Raw genomic sequence first — 23380 nt, 5'->3', positions numbered from 1 at the left:
TAGTGTAGGATTGATGCCGTGCATCATACTCTCACCAAGCACGGACAATGTTCCCACTATCCATCACGAGACCACAATGAGAACAACATAACATTTAGAACATGGGGTTATTGTTTGTTTCCGGTTCCCATTATGCAAAACCACCTTTGTCCCAGATCACCAGTGTCCTTCGTCCCCAAGTGTCAAAGCACAAGACTGATATACGCTGGCTAGTTCGAATTATCCAATAATTGATCCAGAAAGCCTTATGGGAGCCCAGGCGGTAGAACTGAGACATGATAGTCAAGGAAAAGCAGATTGATTAGGCTTTAGAGATACTTACTCTACTGGTGGAATTCATCTTAGCTGTAATCCATAGCCTTGCCTTTATCTGATTCGATGTTGGCCGCGCCGAAGTTGTCCAAGGAATTACTGTCTGTAGTGAAAGAGAGGCCGCTGTCTGGGTCGATGTCCTGCTCTTCTTCCTCCTCATCGCTCGAGAGATCCATCAAGTCATAATCCGTGCCAGAAGAGCCAGAACTTGTCGAGATGTTATCCTCATCAATGACCCTTTGGAAAATGACCAGTTGAGTCTCCAAATCTTCATTCTCCCTGCCCTGGTCCTTGAGCTCCCTTTCCTGTTTCGAGACTTGAGCCTTCAACTCGCCAATCTCATACGCTTGATCATCAATGGTACTGTGGGAGACATGTCGCTCATACTTGAGATCTTGGATTTGTTTCCCTTGCCGACCGATCTTAGAGTTGAGGTCGCGGATATTAATGGCTTGATCATCGATAAGATTCTTTAGAATATCGGCGTCATTGTCCTGTTTCGCAAGACGAGCTTGAAGGTCTTCCTTTTCTGCATTCAGCTGGGCGATGCGTCTTTCAACTTGGCGATGATCTCATCCTTAGCCCTCAAAATGTCGTGGAGGTCGGAAAGAGCCTGGTAAAGAGTGATCCGAACTCCAGCTTCTGGGGTGGAAGGCATATCGAGCGATTGTCTGCCATGGTCAGCTTCCTCATGAGACGGACAATGGAGGAAGAAGCTTGGACGAACTGAGTATAAGAGTGCTTGTAGATGGATGAAAAAATAGCCTTGATTTGATGTAAAGAATCCAAGCTCTCAGTCAAGTTTAGCGAAGCTAAAGTGCCGTTGGAGTGATGAAGCTTAGTAATAGGTTTATACGGAAAGAGTGTTGATCGAGGATAAAAGAAAGAGGAGAAGAAAACTGGAAGACTGGCTTGCTTTTCATGTATGTAGACTATTGTAGAGTAGGCTTGGACGCTGCCAGCTGCAGAAGCAGGAGCTTCAGGCTGGGCAGTGACAATGACCGTCAATGGTTGCGAATCATGAAGCGTCAAGGACCTGTGACTCAATGTAACGAAACAGACAACGGGATCTTAGGGTCTCAGACAATATCATTGAACGAAAGTCTATTCTATCAGCAAACTACTTACCACTAACAGACATCACCGGGGTTTGACAGTATGCTACCAGCGCTATAGCAACGCTATCGCTGTCAGAATACAAATCCTTCATTCTCTCGTCTAAATCGCGTTGTGGATGGTTGTAACTCAAGGAATAAACATTTTACCTTCAATGCCGTCCTCGTTAACCTAGAGTAGCAATATGTTGCGAGTTTGCTCGCGCTGTTTCAGTCGACCGATGCTGCCAGTGACCAGGCTGTCACGAAGTAGGTTACGGACAATTCCAAAAGTTGTAGACAAATCAACAACGGGCGTGAATCACAGAGCTAGAGAAGACCTGGGACTTCGTTTCTGGGTCTCGGATAACAGACAAAAGTAAGAAAAAAACGAGAGTCTACAATAAAAATCTAGACAGATTTATCCCTATTGGTTTGTCTTTGCTGCTCTTCTAAACCCAATGAAATATTCTTATGGCTCTCTCGTAATCGTTCATACCTCAAAAATTTCTTCTTTTATTCTTAAGTCCCGCCTGTTGATATCTTCACTCACCTTGTACTCTTCCCCTACCCCGGGCGCTACATATATTTGTCCTTGATATCCTACATCCCCTTTCGAGAGGTTCTCTCACATCCTCGGCCCCAATCTCCCACCGTCTAGATTTATGGCAAACGTCCAATCAAGCATAGGATTTGTCCGTAACTATCATTTGGCGACAGGGTTGACTCGTTGAGGCTGAACCACTGGCTGCCTATAATGCTTCGACGATGCTCTAAATTAGACATTTTGAAGATGAAGTGTAGAGGACTTATCGCAATTTGATTAGAAAGCATAACTCTGTTGGCTATCCAGGCTTTTAGGAGATTTCCTACCAGTGGTTACCTGGAGTTGATGGACAAGTCGGTGTTTGTTAACAAACAACTTTGACCTGTCTTTATCGTGCTACCAGAGCCTCGCAATCCTTTCTCTTGATAACAAAAAGCACCCTAGACTTTGAAGTGGGTATGTGATCATAAGGCTCTTCTAAATCTATCCTCAGCTTACCAAAACTGTCCGAAGGTTGCTAAAGCTATCCTAAATTTACCTAAGATATCCTAAATCTACCTCATTATTTCAATCACTCTCGATACCCTGGCGTGAATACCTTCAGTTTTACGACCATCACTGGATGTTCTCTATGCCTCGGATCTTACGCAGGATCCCAAGTAAGAGTCAAGAACTCTTCTTATGTGGATTATGAGCTCCCTCCAGGGTCTGTGTCAAATATTCATATCACGTACATCGAATCATTTCAGCTGCAGTCCTTATTGTAGCTTCTCCTGAACTCTTCAGAGGGCACTTGTGTTTCTTTGCAATAGTAAATACCAGACCACTCCTTCTGAATTATCTCTCTCCTGTCTTTGATCAGTCGTGGAGGAAACCTAGGAATGCGACTGACTTCCCCGCAAGTTGAGGGTCACTACCTAGCCGGAACAAGAGTGTGAATGTATCACATATGTCAATTCTGAGCAACAGCTCTCAATACCAAATACTAACAAATCCTTTCAGAGACTTGCAGTCAACCTTGGCTTGCTTGCCAGTTATTTTGGCGAATGACATATGGGGGTTGGCAATACTAGAGATGTAAGTGAGAAAGCCTAGAACTTGAATGGCCTCACGACTTGTTCACCCTTGATGTTCATAGCTCCCCAACTTTGAACGGGCCAAGTTTCCGTATTGTGTAGCTCGTAAAAAAACAATACCTCTTAAGGAGGCATTTTTACTTCAGTTGTGAGATTGGGTATAAGATGTGATACCACTTTGCCTTATTATCTATATCCGATACCACTATTCTGTTGCTTAAACGCCAATATCTTCTTCTCTGAGGATTATAATTCATTCTTCAATCCCCAGAATCATCGTTGCGTTTACCTGACCGCGTCAGCGGATTTACTCTTCATGTCTCAGTAACAAACAAGCATGACATTGCGGTACAATTTGATCACAACAAACCTTCCGACCTTCAACCCACAAGCCGAATATTAGTCTAAAGGTCTACTAGATCTACACTAGTTAAAGTATACTAAGTCTTTCTGCCATTTAGGATAAATATCGTAAGCTTTCTAGCGTCTCTAGTCTTTATAGATCAATTGTCAGAATGCGACCATACGTAACATAGTCCAAAGTATAACCGAATAAATTAGAGGTCCGGCGGGGGATGCCTAGCATGTGGTTCCCCTCACGAACGCTGTCAATCGATTTGATGCCCGACTGGAGGACTTCATTACTCCGGCGGGGAAGCGATTGGCTTACACGACATGACGATCACCAGTTGAGATACTTATTACATGAAAGCAGAATGAGAATGAGGAACTCAAAGATTTTTGAAACATAGAATTCATCAGTTTTCTTTTCTCCTCACTCTCATCTCAAGGCAGTATCATTCTCCTGCTATCTGAAGGCTGGAAATCATCATGTTCTTTAACGACAAGACTCGCCTCCGCTACAAGTATGATGCCGAGGAACTCTGGATTGAGCCATGGGGTCCAAATGCATTCCGTGTGAGGGCGACCAAAGCTTCTGTGATGCCATCGCAAGATTGGGCCCTTCAGAAGCTTGCAGAAGTGACGCCTGAAATCTCTATTTCTGAGGAGTCTGCGTCCATCAAGAATGGCAACATCAAAGCCCGCATCTCCCGCCAAGGCAAATTGGTCATTGAGAAAGCAGACGGAAAACTAATTCTGGAAGAATACTCTCGTCATAGACGGGATCTTCTCGATCCAAAATGTAGTGCTCTGGAAGTGGAGGCTCGCGAGTTCAAAGGAATACTGGGAACGGACAACTATCACCTCACAATGCGTCTTGAGAGTGTCAGTCCAGATGAGAAGATTTTTGGAATGGGCCAGTATCAGCAGCCTTGGCTTGACCTGAAGGGACTCGATCTTGAGCTTGCACACCGCAACTCTCAAGCCAGCGTTCCCTTTGCCGTGTCCTCACTTGGATATGGACTCTTGTGGAACAACCCCGCGATAGGAAGGGCCGTGTTTGGCAAGAACATCATGAGCTTCGAAGCATTCTCAACTCAAATCCTTGACTATTGGATTGTCGCAGGGGACACACCAGCTAAGATTGTGGAAGCATACGCAGATGCTACTGGCAAAGTTCCCATTATGCCTGAGTATGGACTTGGGTTTTGGCAGTGTAAGCTCCGATACCAAACGCAAGAGGAGCTCCTGGAGGTGGCTAGGGAATACAAACGCCGAGAAATTCCAATTGATCTCATAGTCATTGATTTCTTCCATTGGCCCAAGCAAGGAGATTGGAAATTTGACTCAGACTACTGGCCTGACCCTGGTGAGTCCAACTTCAGATACAGAAGAAGATTGCTAACAGCTATCAGATGCCATGGTGAAAGAGCTCACGGATCTCGGAATCGAGCTAATGGTTTCTATCTGGCCAACTGTTGATAAAACAGCTGAAAATTACCAGTACATGCTGGAGCATGGATACTTGATCCGAACTGATAGAGGTGTCCGTATCGGCCTCGACTTCCAGGGTCAGACGGTACATATTGACACCACAAACCCAGACGCAAGGAAATATATATGGGACACAGTAAACAAGAACTACTACTCCAAAGGCATCAAGACGTTCTGGCTCGATGAAGCAGAACCGGAATATGCAGCATACGACTTTGACAACTATCGATACTGGCTAGGCTCCAACGGGACGATCGGAAATATCTATCCCGTCAACTACGCCCAAGCCTTTTATGAAGGCCAAGAAGCAGCGGGCCAGAAAAACATCGTCAATCTCCTTCGCTGTGCTTGGGCTGGCAGCCAAAAGTACGGCGCTCTTGTGTGGAGTGGAGATATTGCTTCTTCATGGTCTAGCTTCCACAACCAGCTATGCGCTGGCCTCAACATGGGTCTTTCGGGCATACCCTGGTGGACCACAGATATCGGCGGATTTCATGGCGGCGACCCCAACGATGAAGGCTTCAGAGAGCTCTTTGTGCGGTGGTTCCAGTGGGGTGCATTCTGCCCTGTTATGAGACTCCATGGTGATCGTGAGCCTCAACAACCACAGCAAGGAACGACCGGTGGTGCAACATGTCGCAGTGGAGCACCTAACGAGGTCTGGTATTATGGCCCTCAAGTTTATGATATCTGTGTCAAGTATATCAAGATCAGGGAGGACCTTCGACCGTATACTCGAAAGCTTATGAAAGAAGCACATGAAAAGGGAACACCAGTCATGCGGCCTCTGTTCTATGAGTTCCCTGACGATAAGAAGGCCTGGGACATTTCGACTCAGTACCTCTATGGCGACAAGTATCTGGTCTGTCCTGTATTGAAACAAGGTCAAACCAAGACGGAGGTCTACCTACCCAAGCTCTCAAATGGAGAAAAGTGGTCTTCTTTCAACAGTGATGATTCTTACGAATCCGGAACAACGGTCACTGTTGACTGTCCTTTGACTCAAATGCCAGTCTTTGTTCGAGGAGCATGAGACTTTCGGATCGCTGGGAATCCATGGTACGTAGAGCCCTCTGATATAGCGGGCATCTCAATATGACAAGAGAAAGTTGAGAGGAAAGTTATTAGAATACACGCGTTCCGCTTGCACGACCATTTTCTTGTGCAGTGGTACCATGTAACAGACTTGTCAAACCCATAACATAGGAAATTTCGATCCCCCATTCCTTGTTTTTGGCTCTTGCATGTGATAACATCCTTATACCTTCTTTGAGAATCTTCGGTGGAGCATTGGGGCTGCAGATATTGCCAACTCGGTGTAAGTGGCCAGCCATCTTATGCCCTAGACGTATGTATACTTGAACCATTTCATCATCACAAGGTCGATCAAGATGAATAAACGTCGGATCTGGCTCCTCCTCGCTCTCTACCTCATTATTTCCAACCGATCCCTGCGATTCACGATCCCCAGAAGCTGGCACCGACCTTGATACTTCATCATCACGTTGTTGCTGGGACTCAGTCCTAGGGGTATTGAACACGCTGTAAGCCCATATCGAAAGGGTAGCAAGGTAAATAGCGTGGGGCTCTATGAAGTCGTTGCTACTATATCGACGGACATGCCACAACAAAGCGCCAGCATGTATTATGGACAGTCTTGCCTTATACTGGTCGATGTTGGCCCAACGTTGAATGTGATTACACGCTTCCGAGTATTCCATATTGTTCTGAAGTTTGCTGCCATTTTGTCGTAGGACTGCAGATGCAGCGACCCTCTGGAAATGCTTCGTAGGTGTCAAGATATATAACCGGGAAAGGTGGAGGTGAAGAATCGTCGGGTGCTCTGTCCCACCAGCATTAGCCGCTTTGCCGTTCGCTTTCCAATGCAAGATATCAAAGGCGTCGCAGGCACTGTTTCTCCATCTTGTGACCATTTCAAGAGTTGGTGGCCACGTTTCAGTTACGCAAACAGATTCCTTACGTGGCTCAACATGAGCAACTGGAGTCCATCGTGACAAAGCCGTTCCATACTGGTAGGCTGCTTCCTTGGTCCTCGCACACACTGCGTATATTAAGACGATGTTTCCAAACTCCGTTAAGTTGGATGGTTGCCGCTTTTCCATGTAAAGAAGATGAAGTGCCTCGAGTACCGTGACTACCCGAAAGTTCTAAAGTCAGTATAAGCCAGATGTCGTTCGCCTGGAAGTCAAAATACAAACCCTGATGCGCGTCTCTACTGTGTATTTGTTCAATGGTTGGCTGATTCCATATCGACTCTCGGCATGGAAGTCTTGCTTTCAGCTCGTGTACTTTCAATACTTGAGGACAGTTAAATTCGGAGGAAACGATCGTGTCAAGGATCTAGATAACCATGAGAACGTGCCTCTGAAGAGTAGGGCTAAACTTACCCATATCATAAAGCCGGTGCGCAACTTTGACTGAGTTTGCATCCATGACGTGACAGCTATGTCACCATCTTGAACTGGCGTGTCAGTAGTTTGTGGTGAGGTCTGTGAAAGTAGATCCATTTTCCTGCATTCTTCTACGAGAGCGAGCCTTTGATGCAGAGCCCAGTCCATCACGAGTTCTTGGCCACTATGAATTCGAGAGATTATGTTCAGAATAGACGCTTGAAGTGTTTGGAGGTCCATCCGGCCATGCGATTGGAAGTTGCCTGGCACCCAAATCCCCTTTGCACTACCGGTGTTTTCTTTGATTATGGAGTCAACCCTGTGCCTCAAGCACTTGTCTAGAAGTTCTGACATAATCGATGACCACCTACTCCCAGCATATCGAGCGCCAGTGGTTGCTACAGCCAGTAACAGGATCCAGTTGTCTGAGATTTGCCAGACGGAGGAGTTTTTTTGTATAAACGGATAGGTCGGGTGAAAGCATTGGTAATAAATCAGCACAAAGGCCCTAATGTTCTCCAGAGGGGGGATCTGAACGTCTAAATCAAGTGACGAATCGATCCCAATATCATTCTGAATCACAGACGATAGTTTGGAATAGAGAGCCTCTGGTACAGACATGTTATCAGATGATTCTCGCATACTCGCTACTAAGGATTTTAGATAACTGTAGTCTGGCCCATCTGCTTCGGGGAGGCGAGGGTCCTGTTCAGGGCGAGTGCTCTGTAAGTTCGTTTGCTGGGGGAGTAGTTGACCACGAAACGGGGCCCTAGCTGCTGTCCCATCCACGTAGAGGGCTCCATTGCTTGAGGATGATGCATTCGAACCGTTAATACTACTTGCATGTTCGTCGTAAGGGCTTTCCACAACTGTTGGGTAGTATGTCTGATCCAGTTCGATGGCTGGTGTTTCCATTGGGCCAGTGATGCTCATATTGACGTCCAGGGGCTGTTCTGGGACCCAAGAAGAGACAGAATTAGGCCCGATTAATTCAGAGGGAAATGTGTATGCCATTGAACCAAGGCCTTCGGGGATAATCGGCAATTGATTCTCCCACAATGAAGCAAATTGACTGTCCGAGAGCCAATTGATATTGGGGATAGCCGTAGTGAGATCCGGTACTTCTTGAAAGCTTCCCATGTCATCGAGTTGGAGCATTGGGTTCATTGGTTGTGGTGCAACAGCAATTGATTCATCATTAGGTGGCCAAGTTCCATCTGCTGGAGGAACCGTGAAAGCGTTGGAACCATTGATGTTCCAAGAAAGGTTGTTGGCATCATTGATTACGCTATTGTTCATAGCCAACTCTGTTTCTCTTGGCTCAGCGTCCACGGGCTCTGTGTCTGCTGGCTCTGTATCCACAGGTTCCGTTTCCACAGACTCGGTTCCCAATGGCTCTGTTTCCACTGGTGCCGTTGCCAATAGCTCTGGTGCCTGGATACCATCTTCGCCCTCCGCATCTTCGTTCGAGCTTTTTGCGGGTAGTGGTTTGGGTGATTGAAGATTTGAATCCTTCTTCTTCCTTGCCCTCCTCTTCTTCCCCTTCTGGGGCTGTGTCCTGGGCTCAGGGTAGACGCAAACAAAACGCCTTTTTTTACATCTTGTGCATGGCGCGTCTCTTGAGCAGCGCATGCGGGCAAACGCACATTCTGTGCATGCTCTAAGTGACACTGTTTCGACTGGTGTTAAGGGATTTGTGCGTGTGTGTGTGAGTTCGTGTCTCTGGAGAACATCTAGGCGTGCAAAAGATTTATTGCATTTCGTACAGATAAATGGCTTCTCATGGGTATGGACTCTCAGATGGCGATTTAGATGTTCCTGGCGTGTGAAGCTGCGCCTACAGAGGTGACACTGCACGGCTTCTGCCTCGCCATCGTTGTCCATTGGCCTATTGTCACCATCGTTCTGCATCTTGCTATACACTTACGACGCTGCGATGAGGATTATTCGTGAATCATTTTCTCATGATGGGTGTCGTTGGATAGGTAGTTGAGAGCTTCGAGGATGTCGCAGTGCGGAGTAAGACAAGCGAAGGTGGCGGGATGGATCTTTCTTGTTCCGCATTGATGACCTGACTTTCCGTTTTCTTCGAAATGCATCATCAACGAATGAGCAGATGGAAGGAGCTGGCTCGCTATAGTAACATCCATATTTTCTTATCTTGAGCCGACCTACATGTGTTGATGTAACTACAGGGCACCTTCCTGAGGTTGACCTTGCCGGTCTCAATTCAATCAATTCCGATACCTCAAGTACGACTCCATCAGATATCATTTCTTCTACTTCACTTCCACCAATCACAATCCCCAAAGATATCCGACATTTGCTATAACAAAAGAAACATCTTATAAACAACACGTTTGATCACAATTCCCGGATCAAAGTTCCCGGCAGGCATTCACTCATGCGCGTAATCCGGGATCAACCCGGACATGCAGGCTGAGGTCCTCATCGAGGTTACAGCAATGCAGTCCGCTATTTAGCCAAATACGAGGCTGAATGTCGTCAAAGTTTCAGTGACATTGACAAAAGTGTCTCCCCTCCCCCGCCGGAGCTTCAACAGAAGTGCAGCTCCGGCGGGGGGGATCAGAACACCACGAGATCCGTACCCATCTATGCCCCCACTGGAACCCCATACTCTTCAACGCGAGCTAGGACAATAAGCTTTCGGAGACCCTTGGCAGAATATCCCCCAGATTCTTCCCCACAATCCCCGGTTGATCATCAAGAAACCGGGATTTTCGTAGACAATATGGGACGACGCGCCGGGGATTCGTCAGGCGACCAACGTCTGTGGTCTTCGTTGTTTCCCTATAAATGAAGCTCATGCCGCCGATCCTGCAGTCAATGTCGTCTTATCCTGGCCTCAGGTACATACAGGCCTCCATTGCATATTTTCCTGCATCATGGCTGCTATCACAGACGACAAGGTAGCTAGGGTCAGCGAAGATGACCATGCGCCAAATTATGATACGGTCAAAGACGCATCCATCGCAAAGCAAGCTGCAGAAGAGGAACACAACCTTACATTGCTGCAAGCCATTCGGAAATATCCCAAGGCCGTCATGTGGTCGGTCCTTCTCTCGACCTCGATCATCATGGAGGGTTACGATATCGTTCTTATCTCATCCTTCTTCGCCCAACCATCTTTCCGAGAGCATTATGGAAGCTACCAGCCCAAAAGCAACTCCTGGCAAATCACAGCCTCCTGGCAGAATGCACTCTCGAATGCCGTGAGCGTCGGTACCATTATTGGCGCGTTTGCCAATGGTTACTTCACATATAAGTTCGGCTACCGCAAAGTACTTCTTACTTCCCTGGTTGCCATATGTGGTTGCATCTTTATCTCGTTCTTCTCACCGAATCTTCCTGTTCTTCTTGTTGGCCAGTTCCTTTGTGGCATCCCATGGGGCGTTTTTGCCACTATGGCTCCTGCATATGCATCGGAGGTCTGCCCCATGGCATTAAGAGGATACCTGACTGTCTATGTCAACCTTTGTTGGGCCATAGGACAGCTGATTTCGGCTGGAGTACAAGCCGGCTTCTCGAATACGACCGGGCACTGGTCCTACCGAATCCCTTTCGCAATCCAATGGGTATGGCCTGTCCCTTTGTTCATCGTTCTTTTCTTCGCCCCCGAGTCCCCGTGGTACTACGTCCGGATCGGCGATTACGAAAACGCTGAGAAATCAATCACCCGGCTAAGTTCCTCAACAACTCCTGGTCATGCAAAGCAGGCCCTTGCCATGATGATACATACCAATGAGATTGAAAAGTCCATCGACCAAGGTACTTCGTATCTGGATTGCTTCCGTGGGGTTGACCGACGCAGAACCGAGATTGCCTGTATGGCCTTTGCTGCCCAGCCTTTCTGTGGATCTTCCATGGGTGGTACTCCGACTTTCTTTTTCGTGCAGGCTGGCTTGCCTGAGTCGATTTCTTTCAGAATGTCGGTTGGTGGTCTTGGGATTGCGTCTGTGGGCACAATCATATCATGGTGGCTGCTCCCCCTTGGTCGACGTACATTGTATCTTTGGGGGCTTGGATTGCTCACGGCTGTGCTAATGATTGTTGGATTCATCAGCGTCGGTGCTGGGGATTCCCAGGGAGGAAACTACGCGCAAGCCAGCATGATGCTCATATGGTTGGGAGTGTATTACATGACTGTTGGACCTGTTTGTTACGCAATCATCTCGGAAGTTTCTTCAACCAGACTGAGAAACAAGTCTGTTTGTGTCAGCCGAATTGCCTATTACATTGCTCAGATCATCTGCAATGTCGTCAACCCTTATATGCTCAACCCGACAGCAGGAAACTGGCGTGGCAAGACTGGCTTTTTCTGGGGAGGTTGCTCTTTTGTCTTTTTCATTTGGACCTTTTTCCGTCTTCCTGAAACCAAGAACAAGACATTTGAAGAGCTTGATCTTTTGTTTGCTAATAATGTAGCAACCCGCGAGTTTGTCAAGTACAAGGTGGATGCCTATGCTGAGGATGACAATGTCTTGACTGTTCAAGATACCAGTCAGCGTTGATCATCACAATGTTTGATCTTCTCATTTGTCCAGTATTTTCACGGAGAGAGATCCATCAGACAGGTGCATCGAAGGAAACTTTTTGGTTCGGATTTAATCAGTTGGGATATCAGTCTTGTCAATAGCACCTGAAAAAGGCAGCAGGCCGACGTCTATTTAGGTTGAATACTTGTTCTCCCTCATAACCTTACGAATATGAGATATGCAGCTTCGTGAGCCATATTTGGATATCAATGCTTGCGAATAAAGGTGACGCCGGCGACGAAAGCGAAGGGGGGATGCAAATTTCTCATGGAATGCCCGACACAGCTTGTAATGTTTGCAAACTATTTGCATACGTATTGCTTGCCAGCCTTTACCATTCCCCTTCGCAAGCTGAAGATTCTGGTATTTTCTTCACTAGCTCGCATGCCTCTTTCCCCTGTTTCTTATTTACTATAAATATGTCCTCTCTATTCATACTATTCAAGGCTTCTTGTTCATATTATCATATAGCCATATATTATTTGATGCCAGATACAGCGAACAAGGCAGAGATTCTTGTCCAAGTATGGGCAGATGTGAAGATCGCGAGTCGCCCTGTGCTATATCAGTAAGGACCGCAAAGATGTGTCAAGTCACTGAATGCTGACGTATAAAAAAGTCCCACAAGACCTCTCGAGGAGCCTGCGACAGCAGTTCTCTCGGTGTCCCCAGAGCCATACGGCTCTCCTCTGGCTTCAGGCATGGATCCGATGCTGTGTTTGCCAGACATTGGCGGTTCAAGAAGCAAGCCCTTTCCACACCGGTCTTCTGTCACATATATTTCGGTCCGAGAACATCGCGAGTTCCGGGGGCCTAGGGTTTAATAAGTTGTTCTTTAGAGTTGGTCAGAATCAGCCAACTTTATGATAACCCCATTTGCAAGAGTGTCGATACATATAACACGAGAAATTCCCATATATAGATATGTAGAGTATTAGCGAGAGTAGGTCCCCTATCAAACTCTCATCTGGCCCCTCGACTTTTCTGTCGCTAATGCTGTATACACAGAAGAGGCCTTTAGAACCTATTGACAAGGAATGCATTACTCTGGTCAGTTCCTGGGGGTACTAAGAACATTCTCACATTCGAAGGCCAAGCTACATTTTGAAAAGTCCCTTCGGTACCGGATCAAAGTGGTCTGTAATGGTATCCTGCACGAAATCCTCAGCCTGCAGAATATCATCATGGACATCCAAGCGAGTCCGAATTTATATTCAACTTTAGAGAAATTCACCCACTTAGTATGCGACAACTGTACGCCAAGATTGACATGCCTTGCCAGGAGAGTCGCCAAACTTTCCAACATCTTAGCTGAGGACATAACGAGTCAGCGCGAAGTCAGAGATCACGATGGTTTCATCCCAGCCGCGATGTTGATGAGTGGGGATGGTCTGCCTCACAATACTCACATGGATACAGACCCAATGACGAACAATTTCTTCCTCTATCTCCTCAACTATATAACAACAACTTTTGTAGCGTCTCTGTGGCGTTTCACTATGACGGCCACCTTGTCCATGCCACAGAGTGCAACGCATTCCTCATTGCTGGCCACATTGAGGTTCCACACCCTGAGCCGGTCGTAGGCTACCACTCCTACAATGTGGACGAGGACCGTTGCGTGCATTCAAGTCCCAGATCGGCCCCCAGGTACCTGGAACCTTTGCCATGGAGTTATCACCATGACTCTCACACGAGGTTAAACAGGTGGACGAAGCGTTAGGGCCTCGCAGGCCTTTCCGCGAAACGACCAGAGTCGCAAGAGCATTCCATCGTGTATTCTCAACACGAATCATTGGTAGCCAGAGGCAAAGGCGACTGTAGACGTCTTGTTATATTTCGCAGGAGCAGTACCCGTCGGTTCTCTGGATATTTGCGAGAGGGCTCTCTGGATTACCTCTCCTCGCGGTCGCAATACCGAAGGATCCATCCCGAAACTATTGACACTCCTAGCATGAAGCCAATGTCCCCCATCGGAGATCGGGATTATAAACATGTGCTGCAGATGCTGGGATCAAGGACGTTGATCCGGGGGAATCGTTTAGATGTTCTCGACTGGACAGAAACCACCCCCGATTTCAGTGCCGATTCTGTAAGCGGAACCGTCACTGGTTTTCTGAGGAATGCCAGGCAGAAAGGAATAATACAGAGGTTTATCGCCCAGGAGCACAGCATGACCAAGGTATAATGCCCATTGGTCCGCCCTGTTAGCCGTGAACTTTCGATTTGACGAAAACACGATGAATGCCAATGCACCAGGCTCAATGGTTTAGAAAACCAAAGACGATACAGACTTTATATATATATTGGCTGCTACTTATACAAAGCAACAAGAGCGTGGCAGCTGTTGGCAGCTGCCAAATAATGCCTCTCTGAATCACAGCACTGACTGATAGCCCTAGACTGATAGACTAACTTTTCTTTTCTCCTCCATTCTTGATCAACTCATCTACCTTTTACTCTACTCTGCTTTAACACTCAGAGCACTGGGCCAAAACCACGTTTCATCAACACAACTTTCTAGCCATAGCAATCAAAACGTGAATTTCATTCTATTAGCATCTGCTCTTACGTCTTATCTCATTTCAGACCTGACTTCACCTTAAGATGGATGATGCGGGCTCGCCAGTGCCTCAGATCGAGGAGCACATCGGAGGTCTGCTCCCCCAGACCACGAGAAAGCTCAAGCAACCCAAAAAGCGGGTTTGGTTGCCGACAAGTCAGTATGGGACATTCATTTCGTTGTCGCAATCACTAATTTGAATGCGCAGGTGCTCGAATGATAGCAGCAAGGGAAGATCACATCAAGCCTTCGTTTCCTTCCGACGGGCTTGTTCGGCTCGTCGACGATATCATGTCGGGACTAGGCCATGTTCCTCCTCTGCACATGACACGATCGGCGTGAGGACCCTGCAGGTCTGTACCGAAGACTTCTTGGTAGAAGCCTTCACTAGTATGTCTCGGAGTTGTCAACTTCCTTTCTGTACTGATGACCTCTTAGCATGGACCAGAAGCTCCAAACGAGCAGAGATGACAGAAGACGATGCCGAAGCTTTCAGGGATATTGTGAAAAGACTTCAAGATTATACACTGCTCAAGTCCAAAAGGGTATCCGACAACCGCAACAAAGGTTGTCCCAGTGCCCCTTCGACGTTGTGCCGCGACAGCACACCTGACCGCCGCGTCTTTTCAGAGTCCCGGACTCTGAAAAAGGAGAGAAGGAAGCGAAAGCTCTTGCGACGCGCTGGATTCCTTTGCACCCTAGCAAGTAAGCAGTTGTACACTCCTACTATAAAAGTATAGTGTTGCTAACAAAGGAACAGATGCCGATCGTCGAGATGAACAACTCAAGGGTGCCAAACAACCTACCGAATGTGCTCAGAGCGGACAATTGACCTGTTGTCCCCACGGACTGCCGATGCAGACAATTCAAGACGATGACACCAAGAAATCGACAAATGACTGCCTCTGCAGTGACTATGAGATGTCCGACTCCAATGACGAACCGCCGATGGAGATTAGTCAAGACAGGGATGGCGTTCCTCGATCTGTGACACTGGCGACCCATCAGGAAAATTAGATATTGATAAGATGAAATCCACGTATTGAAAGTAAGGAGTTGTGAGATAGGAGCAAGCTCTGATCATGAAGAGTGGAGTTAGATCTGAAGAGTCTGGAGTTTTTATTCAGATATCTAAATTAAAATGTGGCATAACTTCTGAATTTCAGCGTGATTCACTCGCAGTACCGTAGGCTACCGAATTTCAGCGCAACCATCCTATTCTCCCTTCGATCTTTCTCAACCCTCAAAACTCTTCTCCTCCACTTCAAACCCCTTCTCCTCCATCACCAATATATTCTCATTGCACCACCTTGGGCACTCGTAATGATGGCGCCACGCAAACGAGGTAGAAAACACGCGATGCAGTCTGTTCTTTGACATTAAAATATTTAAGGTCGCCCACCTGGCTCAGGTGTGGGAAAGCGGAAAGCCCAGGAACAGCTTTCTGACATAATGAGTGCGAAGCAGGCGAGGAGGTATCGCGCCAGCTATCGAAGGAAAAGGCAACGAGGAACAGAAACGTGAATGCCTATCGCAAAGCCATTACTCGTCAACAGAGGAATTTTGACAAGCTGCCGACAACCGAGGCATATCAGAATGCTCACCAGTTGGAGGAGGATAAGATGTCGAACGATCACCGCCGGCACATCGACAAAATTGACCAAAATTAGTGAGTGTTTGTGATCGCTCCTCTGCTTGGCGTCTACCTAATCTGTCTCAGTCACGATGAGGGAGACACCCAGACCAACAGGGCGGAGGGATAACGGGAGCAGGCAACTTCGGACTCAACATATCCTCCACCAACGACAGAGCTTCGGGCTTGGAGGCTGATGATGAATGGCAAGATATAAGACCGAAATATGAGAAGATGGAAGACCATTTTGCGTATGCGCAGGCGGCCACTTCACTTCAACACGTACGCCAGCACTTGGCATCACAACTTAAAGCCTCTTCTACAAATGCTTAGCCATTCGACATACGGTCGGAAACTGCGATAAGCACAGTATGTGCCTCCTAGGGATGAGGAAGTTGGCAAGATAGTTGTCCGCTCACAGGTGAGCCTACTTCAACTGAACACCGCCCCCTTTCCATACTATCCTCCACTTTGGCGCTCGCAATGATGAGTGCCATCACGACGAATACGTGCTGATGACTACTAGATACACCCAGTCTCTATCACTTGAAGGATCCAAACTCTTCACCGTTCAAGAGATCGCAACATGGTTCATTTGCGACTCATCAATCCATGGTATGTAGAATGCATCTTGTGGTGTCCTTGGCACGAATAAGAAAATGAACTACAACAGCCCAAAGGACTTAAAGATCCGGGGACTCGAGATCCTGTACCAGAGATCGACGTCTCGGTATGTCATTCACTCACTTTAGATATATGGGGCTCAATACTGACAATCATAGCAACGCGACTTTGTTTCATCGGAAATGGTCTCCTAAGCACGGGGTTCGACTACGACCCGATGGCCGTCGACGCTGCAGATGGCAACCGGTGAAGTGGGCACCAAGTTCGGCCACAATGGTTCATGAGATATGCTTAGGGGCAGCATTCAGTTCGGTTCTAAAAAGGCCACGGAATCGGACAGTTCGGGTGACGAATAATTCATCAGTCTTCCCGGTCCCTCCTGACTCTGGACTCGTGAAAGCCTCAACCGCATCGAGCAGCTTGGAAAGGCAATGGATGGCAAAGGCAAGGATCTTGCGGTCTTGTTCTCTATACTTACGGGAAAGACAACACCACCTCGCCTATATCGAAGAGGGGAGATGCCTTGGAATCGACGATAGATTCGCCATCTCATCCGCCGATAGGATTTATCTTCTCTATCCTTCAAATCTGGCGGCACAGGTGTAGACTCTGGGCCAGGAGAAGATAAGAATTAGGTAAAGTCATCATAAGCCTGCCTAAGTTTATCCTAAGCTTAGGGAGGATTGCCCTAAATTTTTCTAAGTTATCCTAAACTTGTCAAAAAGAATCCCAAGGTTCCTTGAGTTATCATATTCACAATCTAGCCGGGATTCTCATATCCTCGCCTTCGTCGCTTACACTCTATCGACTTCATCGACGTTTATGGCCAATACAAACAGATCTTCATACAATGGTAATTACTTATCCTTGCATCTTCAATTCGGTCGCTGACTTGTCTTCCTCCAGCGCAATGATCTATGGTGTGTATCTACACCTGAGCATGCCACAAACCCTTATCACTACATGCACTGCACTTAATCGTCTGGTACACACCGAGTTCGGAGCGCACATATAATACAGAGTCCAACGCCCTAACGGACGTCAGTGGGTTCGTGTACCGGCTCTCGTTGAAGCGACTGCACACATTGTCGAGTGGCAAGCAGTTAAAACACACCCAGGCCTCTTGTGGGTTCCTCTAGCTGGTTGGGAAGCGGTTTATCAAATACCTCCACTACAGCACGGCCAATACATGTCGAAAAAGACCACGGAGTCGGCGTAGTCATCGATGTGCTCAGTGGCGAAGACGAGGCACAAGGGGACATAGATCGAACGCTCCTCTCAGAGCGTGACCAGAATCCTCATCGCCTCGCGGATTCACTAATGTTTACAACTCAGCTGTGGGCTAACGAGGCTCTACCCGACACCAACCCTTTGGCACTGCGCGCGGAACCCGAGGAGGCCAGGCGAGGCCAGTCTCCTGGGGCGGATTCAACAGGTTCAAGCATAACTTTCCTGCCTTCCTCTCCGCGACAGGTCACAGGAGGCGTCAATTGCTTTCCAATCCCAGAGCTGGAAAGAAACACTCACATCTGGCATACAGCCTACAGCGACGCCCTGGCTGCTTATCTCCAGAAGTATCCAGTATCTTTCGCTTGAGCCTGGTAGAGCACAACACATCGAACCAAACACTCAGTCTATTCTCTGAAAGCGGAGAGATCTCCCTTCCCGACAACATGACGAAGCATATCATCCGACTGCAGGGGCCGGAGGGCAGATACCGTGAGACCATTGAGGCTGGCTCCTCACCAGGTCGGGAATACTCCTTATCCGACATGATGTATGACGAGCGATGGTTGATGGAAGCGCCGCCGCGTTCACAGGAGAGTTCATTGTCAGAGCAGGATGACTCCACTTCCTCCTCGACGTCAGTATACAAATTGAGTCAATATCGAGACTACGAAGGAAAGGGGATCAGCGTTTACATCACTGGGGAACAGGCAGAAGCCCTCTGGCACCCTCAACAATGCCAAGCTCCCAACGACAGCCAAGCCGAGGATTATGTTGATGGATGGAGGAAATCAGCTGCGCCTATCGTGATCTTCCAAGTACTGCCAAGAGCTTCTATTGCAACAAGCTGCTTGACAAAATATGCCTTGAGGAACGCAGCGGCTGAGAGGCTATTAAGGCCATCGACAGACAGTGACGGGATTGAGAATGTCTATGCGGTGGTAGTGGGAACATCTGCCACTGATTTGCATCCCGTTGTAATGGTACGACCAGAATCAGCCCCGACGCAAACAGACGATGACAACGTGGACTCCATGCAACGGCAGACCATAATGAAAAGGCCATTTTGACGTCAAGTTATCTGGTCAGAGACCATGATGATTCCCGGCAACCTGGAGTTCACCAAGGGTCTGTCCGATCGACTGACACGCGAAGACAAGATCTATTTCATAAACAGGGTCATTCGCGGACACGAAGCGCTTCTTGCTCATGATATCTCGCATAAGAAGCTGACACACGCAAGCCTTATTTCCCCGAAATTCACGGTGGTCACCATTACGCCCCTCTTCATTTTCAATTGGGCGACCACCGCAAGTTCCTCCACAATGCAGTGCTCATCTTGTCCCAGGCTCGATGCCCGGCACAGAGATGGTTTTCTCTCTGAACTCATATGTAGCTGGCAGAGCTGACGGCTGACAACTTCGCTTTCTGCCTTCTCCTTGGGGTATGGAAGGATATTCGAAATGAGACTTTGGGCTCGGACTGGAGAGAAGAGGAGGTTGAAGCACACGGTGTATATACTTATTTGTCCTCGCTTACTGTTTGCATTCCATCTGCCTTGCGTCTCATGTCGCTCCTGTGATATCTGTATATAACGCATTTCAACCAAACTATCCCCACGAATCTCGAAGTCCCGTTACCATTAGTGGGGCGATCTAGACACTAAGCAGCTATCTTGGGTTCTGGCTGCAAGAGCAGATGGCTCGCTAACGCGGAGGAACACAGGAGGAATCCAATACTGCTCCCCATCCACGATATGCTCCCACGCATTGAATCTCGCGTAAGGCCTTGCCCCAGGCTTGCAAGAGAAGAGTTAGAAACAAGCAAGGAAGATTGTAGATGCTCTGGAGTCGGTGATGGAAAACAGGAGTCGAGCCGTAGTTCGTGTTGAAAGAAAGACCCTCGATTCCTTCAAACATGCGAACGCAGAATTACCGGAAGGCAGGGCTCCCAAGTAGTTCATGGGTGTTCTCAAGGGTTGTGTTTTCAAGGACTTAATACACGCCAGCATGAGTGAAACGGCACAGCGCTCCGTGCATGGCATCCCACTGTGAGGCAGAGATCTCAGTAATGGGCACCCTAAGTTCATCCTAAATGTATCTCAGTTATCCTAAGATTAGCCAAGTTATTATAAACTTATCACCATGGTCTTTTGCTTTCTGGCACTCAGAAAAAAAGTCTTGAGCTTTCCTCCACATCTTGCCGTATCAATGTTCAAGATAAAAGGCCTATGAGATGACAGATGAGGCGAAGTATAGCAATTGAAACAGCTCAAATTCAAGCAAGAGAGTAATATTACCCTAATTTTATATTCGGAATGACCTCAATGATCCTCATCGATGCTGAGCCGAAGCTGACGTCGGTCTCCTCGCGGGAGCATGAGCTGGTGCTCAAGGGACAATTGGAATATGCAGGGGGGAACCCTAGATACTACAGATCCTCCCTGTTGATGAAACCGTCTCCCAGCACTCGTTTCCTTGATATAAGTGCTGCCTGGTGGGAAGAATGCACGTCTCATCGAGCTGGGGAAGATGGCCCATCATGTCGACGACCAGAGACTTGATGAAATTGATCTGCGGGTCCCCGTAATCGTTAAGGAAGACGTCGCTGATGTTGTCGTAGTCTTCGTCTCGATAGATAACGGTGCGACCAAATCCCGACGTGAAAGAAAATGCAAAGCGTCGGAGATGGCGCAAGTCAGATTTCACCATCCGCGCAAGAGTGAGTATAGCATTATCCTGCAAAGTTTCAGTTATTAGTATCGATCTTGACGTTCAAAAGATCCGTCCAGGGGTTCGGGTTACCTACGAGATAATATAGCCCATCTTAGTCGCTACATACTCCATTCTGGACAACGCTGTTATGCTTGATTCTGTTGACAAGAACCAACTGCTGTAAGAAGCAGAACACATAACGACAGATGTCGAACACCTCGATTCTAGGTATGAGATGCCCCGTTAATGAAACTTCGCCCTTCATTACCAGCATATAAAGCTGGCATTTGGCTCTGAGTTTCAGAAAGAGAGGCCAAGAAGTTGGCGATGCCAGGGTAGTGATCGAAGTCGACACATCGAGCTTGCGAGGGACCACACATCTTCATGAGGGTTAATAGAAGCCCCTTGCGGGATCCCAAATCGTGGCTACTACCGATGAGGCGGACATCGCGGAGGTTTGTTTCTACCAAGTCCTGCCTCAACAACTGAGCCAGGTCTGCGTATTTCGATTGGGAATTGCCATTGGCCTTCTACTCGATATATATCCCAACGAGCCCTGTGGGTTCTTTGATGGCTTGTGCGATTCGTGGGAAGCAGCGGACGTCATCGAAACCCTGCCGCTGGTCGCGAGCAGTTCGGGGGTCAAGGACTGGTACAGCTTCAACTTGAATTTCAAGGACCCTGCGAGCGTTACAAGATTATGATGTTGCTGAAGTTTGACTTTGAAGCATACTTAATCGCTGACCTGGGGAGAAACACACCAGGATGTTCCTGTTGATCAAGGAACTTCCCGAGTCTCTCGGGGACGTGGGACATGGTGCCACACAGGCGAGTGATCTGAAAGAATTCATTCCCATACATACGTCTAGGGGAGGAGCTCACTTGGGTGAGTTTCTAGAGATCCTGTCTTTCGAGCGTGTTTGCCATGGGTCTTGCCGGCAAAAGGCGCAGAAGGTTCTCCATTTCGTTGATACTCTGATCGTAAGAGCGGTTTTAGTAAAATAAAGCATAGATGAGACTATAGAGGCAGAAAGAAGTGTTCGGTTGTAAAAATAATCGCTTGTCGAGGTTCAAAGTCTGCGGAGGTTCACGATGATGTGTGCAGGATGAAGGAGAGAAAGAAGATCAACAAGGGGTGGCTGTAAGAGAATAAACAGCTACCTAAGGCAACTGGCAAATATGTCAAAAGGAAACGGATAAATGTGAATCAACACCTTAGATAGGTAGTGGTAAAAAATGCTAGCCAGTGGCAGTGAAATGACAGTGAATCAGTGACCCAAGGTGTGCACATTACCTTACGCTACGCATTCTGACTTCTACCTCACTTATTTCTCTCTCCCACACATCTTTCTCTCTCCTGTGTATCCTAACCTAAGAAGAAACTTCCACAACCGCAAGATTGTTGAACATTATTATCGTAGTAGTTTCTATTGCCGACACCCAACGCGTACATCAAACAACACCAACCTCTCAGTGAACAAACAGTAAGTATTACCATGTCCATCTTCTCTTGATTCCGTTCCTCACAGAGAGAACAAGGTCAGAATGAAGTGCAAGCTCCTGAAGGCCGAAGTCCACAAGCTACAGGATGGATCACCCGGCAACGACAAGGAGGCCATCCTCAAGAAGCTCCTTACACTCGAGGTCGCCGATGTCCAACGTCTCTCTAAAATGCCCGACTTCAAAAGTCTCTACAACAGCTGAATCAAGGATAAACAACCTTACCTCGAGCCTGATTAAGTGATTCTGGGTCACCTCGAGATGATGCTCTGCGTGCAATCTGAGAATCCGTATCAGGCTGTCTACAGTCCAGCTTTCCGCTGCAACTCGACCAAGTATCTTGGTGTGACCTTCAAAGTCTGCGATAAAGACAAGCTTCCCCATGAGCCTGGCTTTTTGGCCTAATGATATCAACAACGCCGCGATGGATGACGCCCCGTCTGATATCAAGGCCAGCGAAACCAAGTTTCTCCAGCAAAACGACGGAGACAGTGATAGTGACAGTGTCGACGAGGATGGTGACAACGATTCTAGACCTTTGGCACACTGTTGAAGGATTCGAAGAGCTTGAACACCGTTGGAAGCGGTTCTCGTCGACTATTCTCCACAATGCTGTGCTCTGGGGCGACTACACCCGACAGCCGTATCTTGCAATCATGAACGCACAGGCCGAGGCTTATTTCCCTGACATCCTCCACCTATACAGTCACTTGGTTCCCCGAGACCTCATCAACGACGACCAGGACGTCAATGCTGGCTCAGAAGAAAGTGGAGAGGATGCTGAATCTGTCAATGACGGGAGTCCTGGAGTCCGCTCATGAACGTGGGCTCGGGCGACGACGGCAGTGACGATGAGTCTGTCTGCTTGTCGGTCATTGAGGGAGGTTATGGGCATTGATTCCAGCCTGGATGACAGTGACTATGAGCCGTGAGCTCTAGACTAGTAGATCATCAGTTTCCATGGGCAAGGCACACAACGAGGCCATCCTTGACAAGCTCCTTTCACTCGAGGTCGCCGATGGCCAACGTCTCTCTTAGATGCCCGAATTCAGAAGTATCTGCAAACGCCGAATGAACCTAATCTGGATTCCCCCAAAGAGGGCGAAACGGAGTACTGCCCTTGCGTCGGTGCACGCACTATGGAGGCTGCCCAACAGCATATCATCACTTAGGCCACTTCCGCTCTTGAAGCGGTTCATGCCTGCCAAAGCTTCCGCAATGAGTTCGAGGATGGAACCGACTCCAACTGAGCCGAGGAGATGGCAGATGGAGAGGATGACGACTGAG

At 47.8% G+C, this 23380-nt stretch overlaps 9 protein-coding genes across 9 annotated transcripts; 6 read left to right on the top strand and 3 right to left on the bottom strand.

Moving 5' to 3' along the window:
* Positions 1-341: 341 nt before the first annotated feature.
* On the bottom strand, positions 342-1522 carry FTJAE_2898 (uncharacterized protein; the record flags this gene model as incomplete). Its single annotated transcript, XM_037349138.1, has 2 exons — positions 342-871; positions 1441-1522. The coding sequence occupies 2 exons, from the start codon at positions 1520-1522 to the stop codon at positions 342-344; spliced, it is 612 nt and encodes a 203-aa protein (XP_037210014.1).
* Positions 1523-3860: 2338 nt separating this feature from the next.
* FTJAE_2897 (alpha-d-xyloside xylohydrolase) lies at positions 3861-5898 on the top strand (the record flags this gene model as incomplete). The annotated part of the gene is made up of 2 exons (XM_037349137.1): positions 3861-4740; positions 4787-5898. The coding sequence occupies 2 exons, from the start codon at positions 3861-3863 to the stop codon at positions 5896-5898; spliced, it is 1992 nt and encodes a 663-aa protein (XP_037210013.1).
* Positions 5899-5989: 91 nt separating this feature from the next.
* On the bottom strand, positions 5990-8885 carry FTJAE_2896 (transcription factor ZMS1; the record flags this gene model as incomplete). The annotated part of the gene is made up of 4 exons (XM_037349136.1): positions 5990-7033; positions 7274-7347; positions 7648-8834; positions 8875-8885. The coding sequence occupies 4 exons, from the start codon at positions 8883-8885 to the stop codon at positions 5990-5992; spliced, it is 2316 nt and encodes a 771-aa protein (XP_037210012.1).
* Positions 8886-10182: 1297 nt separating this feature from the next.
* FTJAE_2895 (maltose permease) lies at positions 10183-11808 on the top strand (the record flags this gene model as incomplete). The annotated part of the gene is made up of 1 exon (XM_037349135.1): positions 10183-11808. The coding sequence occupies one exon, from the start codon at positions 10183-10185 to the stop codon at positions 11806-11808; it is 1626 nt and encodes a 541-aa protein (XP_037210011.1).
* Positions 11809-14439: 2631 nt separating this feature from the next.
* On the top strand, positions 14440-15412 carry FTJAE_2894 (uncharacterized protein; the record flags this gene model as incomplete). Its single annotated transcript, XM_037349134.1, has 4 exons — positions 14440-14551; positions 14604-14733; positions 14844-15100; positions 15156-15412. The coding sequence occupies 4 exons, from the start codon at positions 14440-14442 to the stop codon at positions 15410-15412; spliced, it is 756 nt and encodes a 251-aa protein (XP_037210010.1).
* Positions 15413-17562: 2150 nt separating this feature from the next.
* On the top strand, positions 17563-18949 carry FTJAE_2892 (uncharacterized protein; the record flags this gene model as incomplete). The annotated part of the gene is made up of 3 exons (XM_037349133.1): positions 17563-17572; positions 17854-18226; positions 18286-18949. The coding sequence occupies 3 exons, from the start codon at positions 17563-17565 to the stop codon at positions 18947-18949; spliced, it is 1047 nt and encodes a 348-aa protein (XP_037210009.1).
* A 1353-nt stretch (positions 18950-20302) lies between these two features.
* On the bottom strand, positions 20303-21409 carry FTJAE_2891 (uncharacterized protein; the record flags this gene model as incomplete). The annotated part of the gene is made up of 4 exons (XM_037349132.1): positions 20303-20617; positions 20721-20973; positions 21128-21274; positions 21327-21409. The coding sequence occupies 4 exons, from the start codon at positions 21407-21409 to the stop codon at positions 20303-20305; spliced, it is 798 nt and encodes a 265-aa protein (XP_037210008.1).
* A 729-nt stretch (positions 21410-22138) lies between these two features.
* On the top strand, positions 22139-22498 carry FTJAE_2890 (uncharacterized protein; the record flags this gene model as incomplete). The annotated part of the gene is made up of 2 exons (XM_037349131.1): positions 22139-22280; positions 22335-22498. 2 exons carry the CDS (start codon positions 22139-22141, stop codon positions 22496-22498), a joined length of 306 nt encoding a protein of 101 aa, XP_037210007.1.
* A 19-nt stretch (positions 22499-22517) lies between these two features.
* FTJAE_2889 (uncharacterized protein) lies at positions 22518-22914 on the top strand (the record flags this gene model as incomplete). The annotated part of the gene is made up of 2 exons (XM_037349129.1): positions 22518-22590; positions 22649-22914. The coding sequence occupies 2 exons, from the start codon at positions 22518-22520 to the stop codon at positions 22912-22914; spliced, it is 339 nt and encodes a 112-aa protein (XP_037210006.1).
* Positions 22915-23380: the final 466 nt, after the last annotated feature.

The sequence above is a fragment of the Fusarium tjaetaba genome, assembly GCF_013396195.1.
Source record: "Fusarium tjaetaba strain NRRL 66243 chromosome Unknown NRRL66243_c0000059, whole genome shotgun sequence".
In the NCBI taxonomy this organism is placed as follows: domain Eukaryota; kingdom Fungi; phylum Ascomycota; class Sordariomycetes; order Hypocreales; family Nectriaceae; genus Fusarium; species Fusarium tjaetaba.
This window is presented reverse-complemented; position numbering and strand designations above follow the sequence as displayed.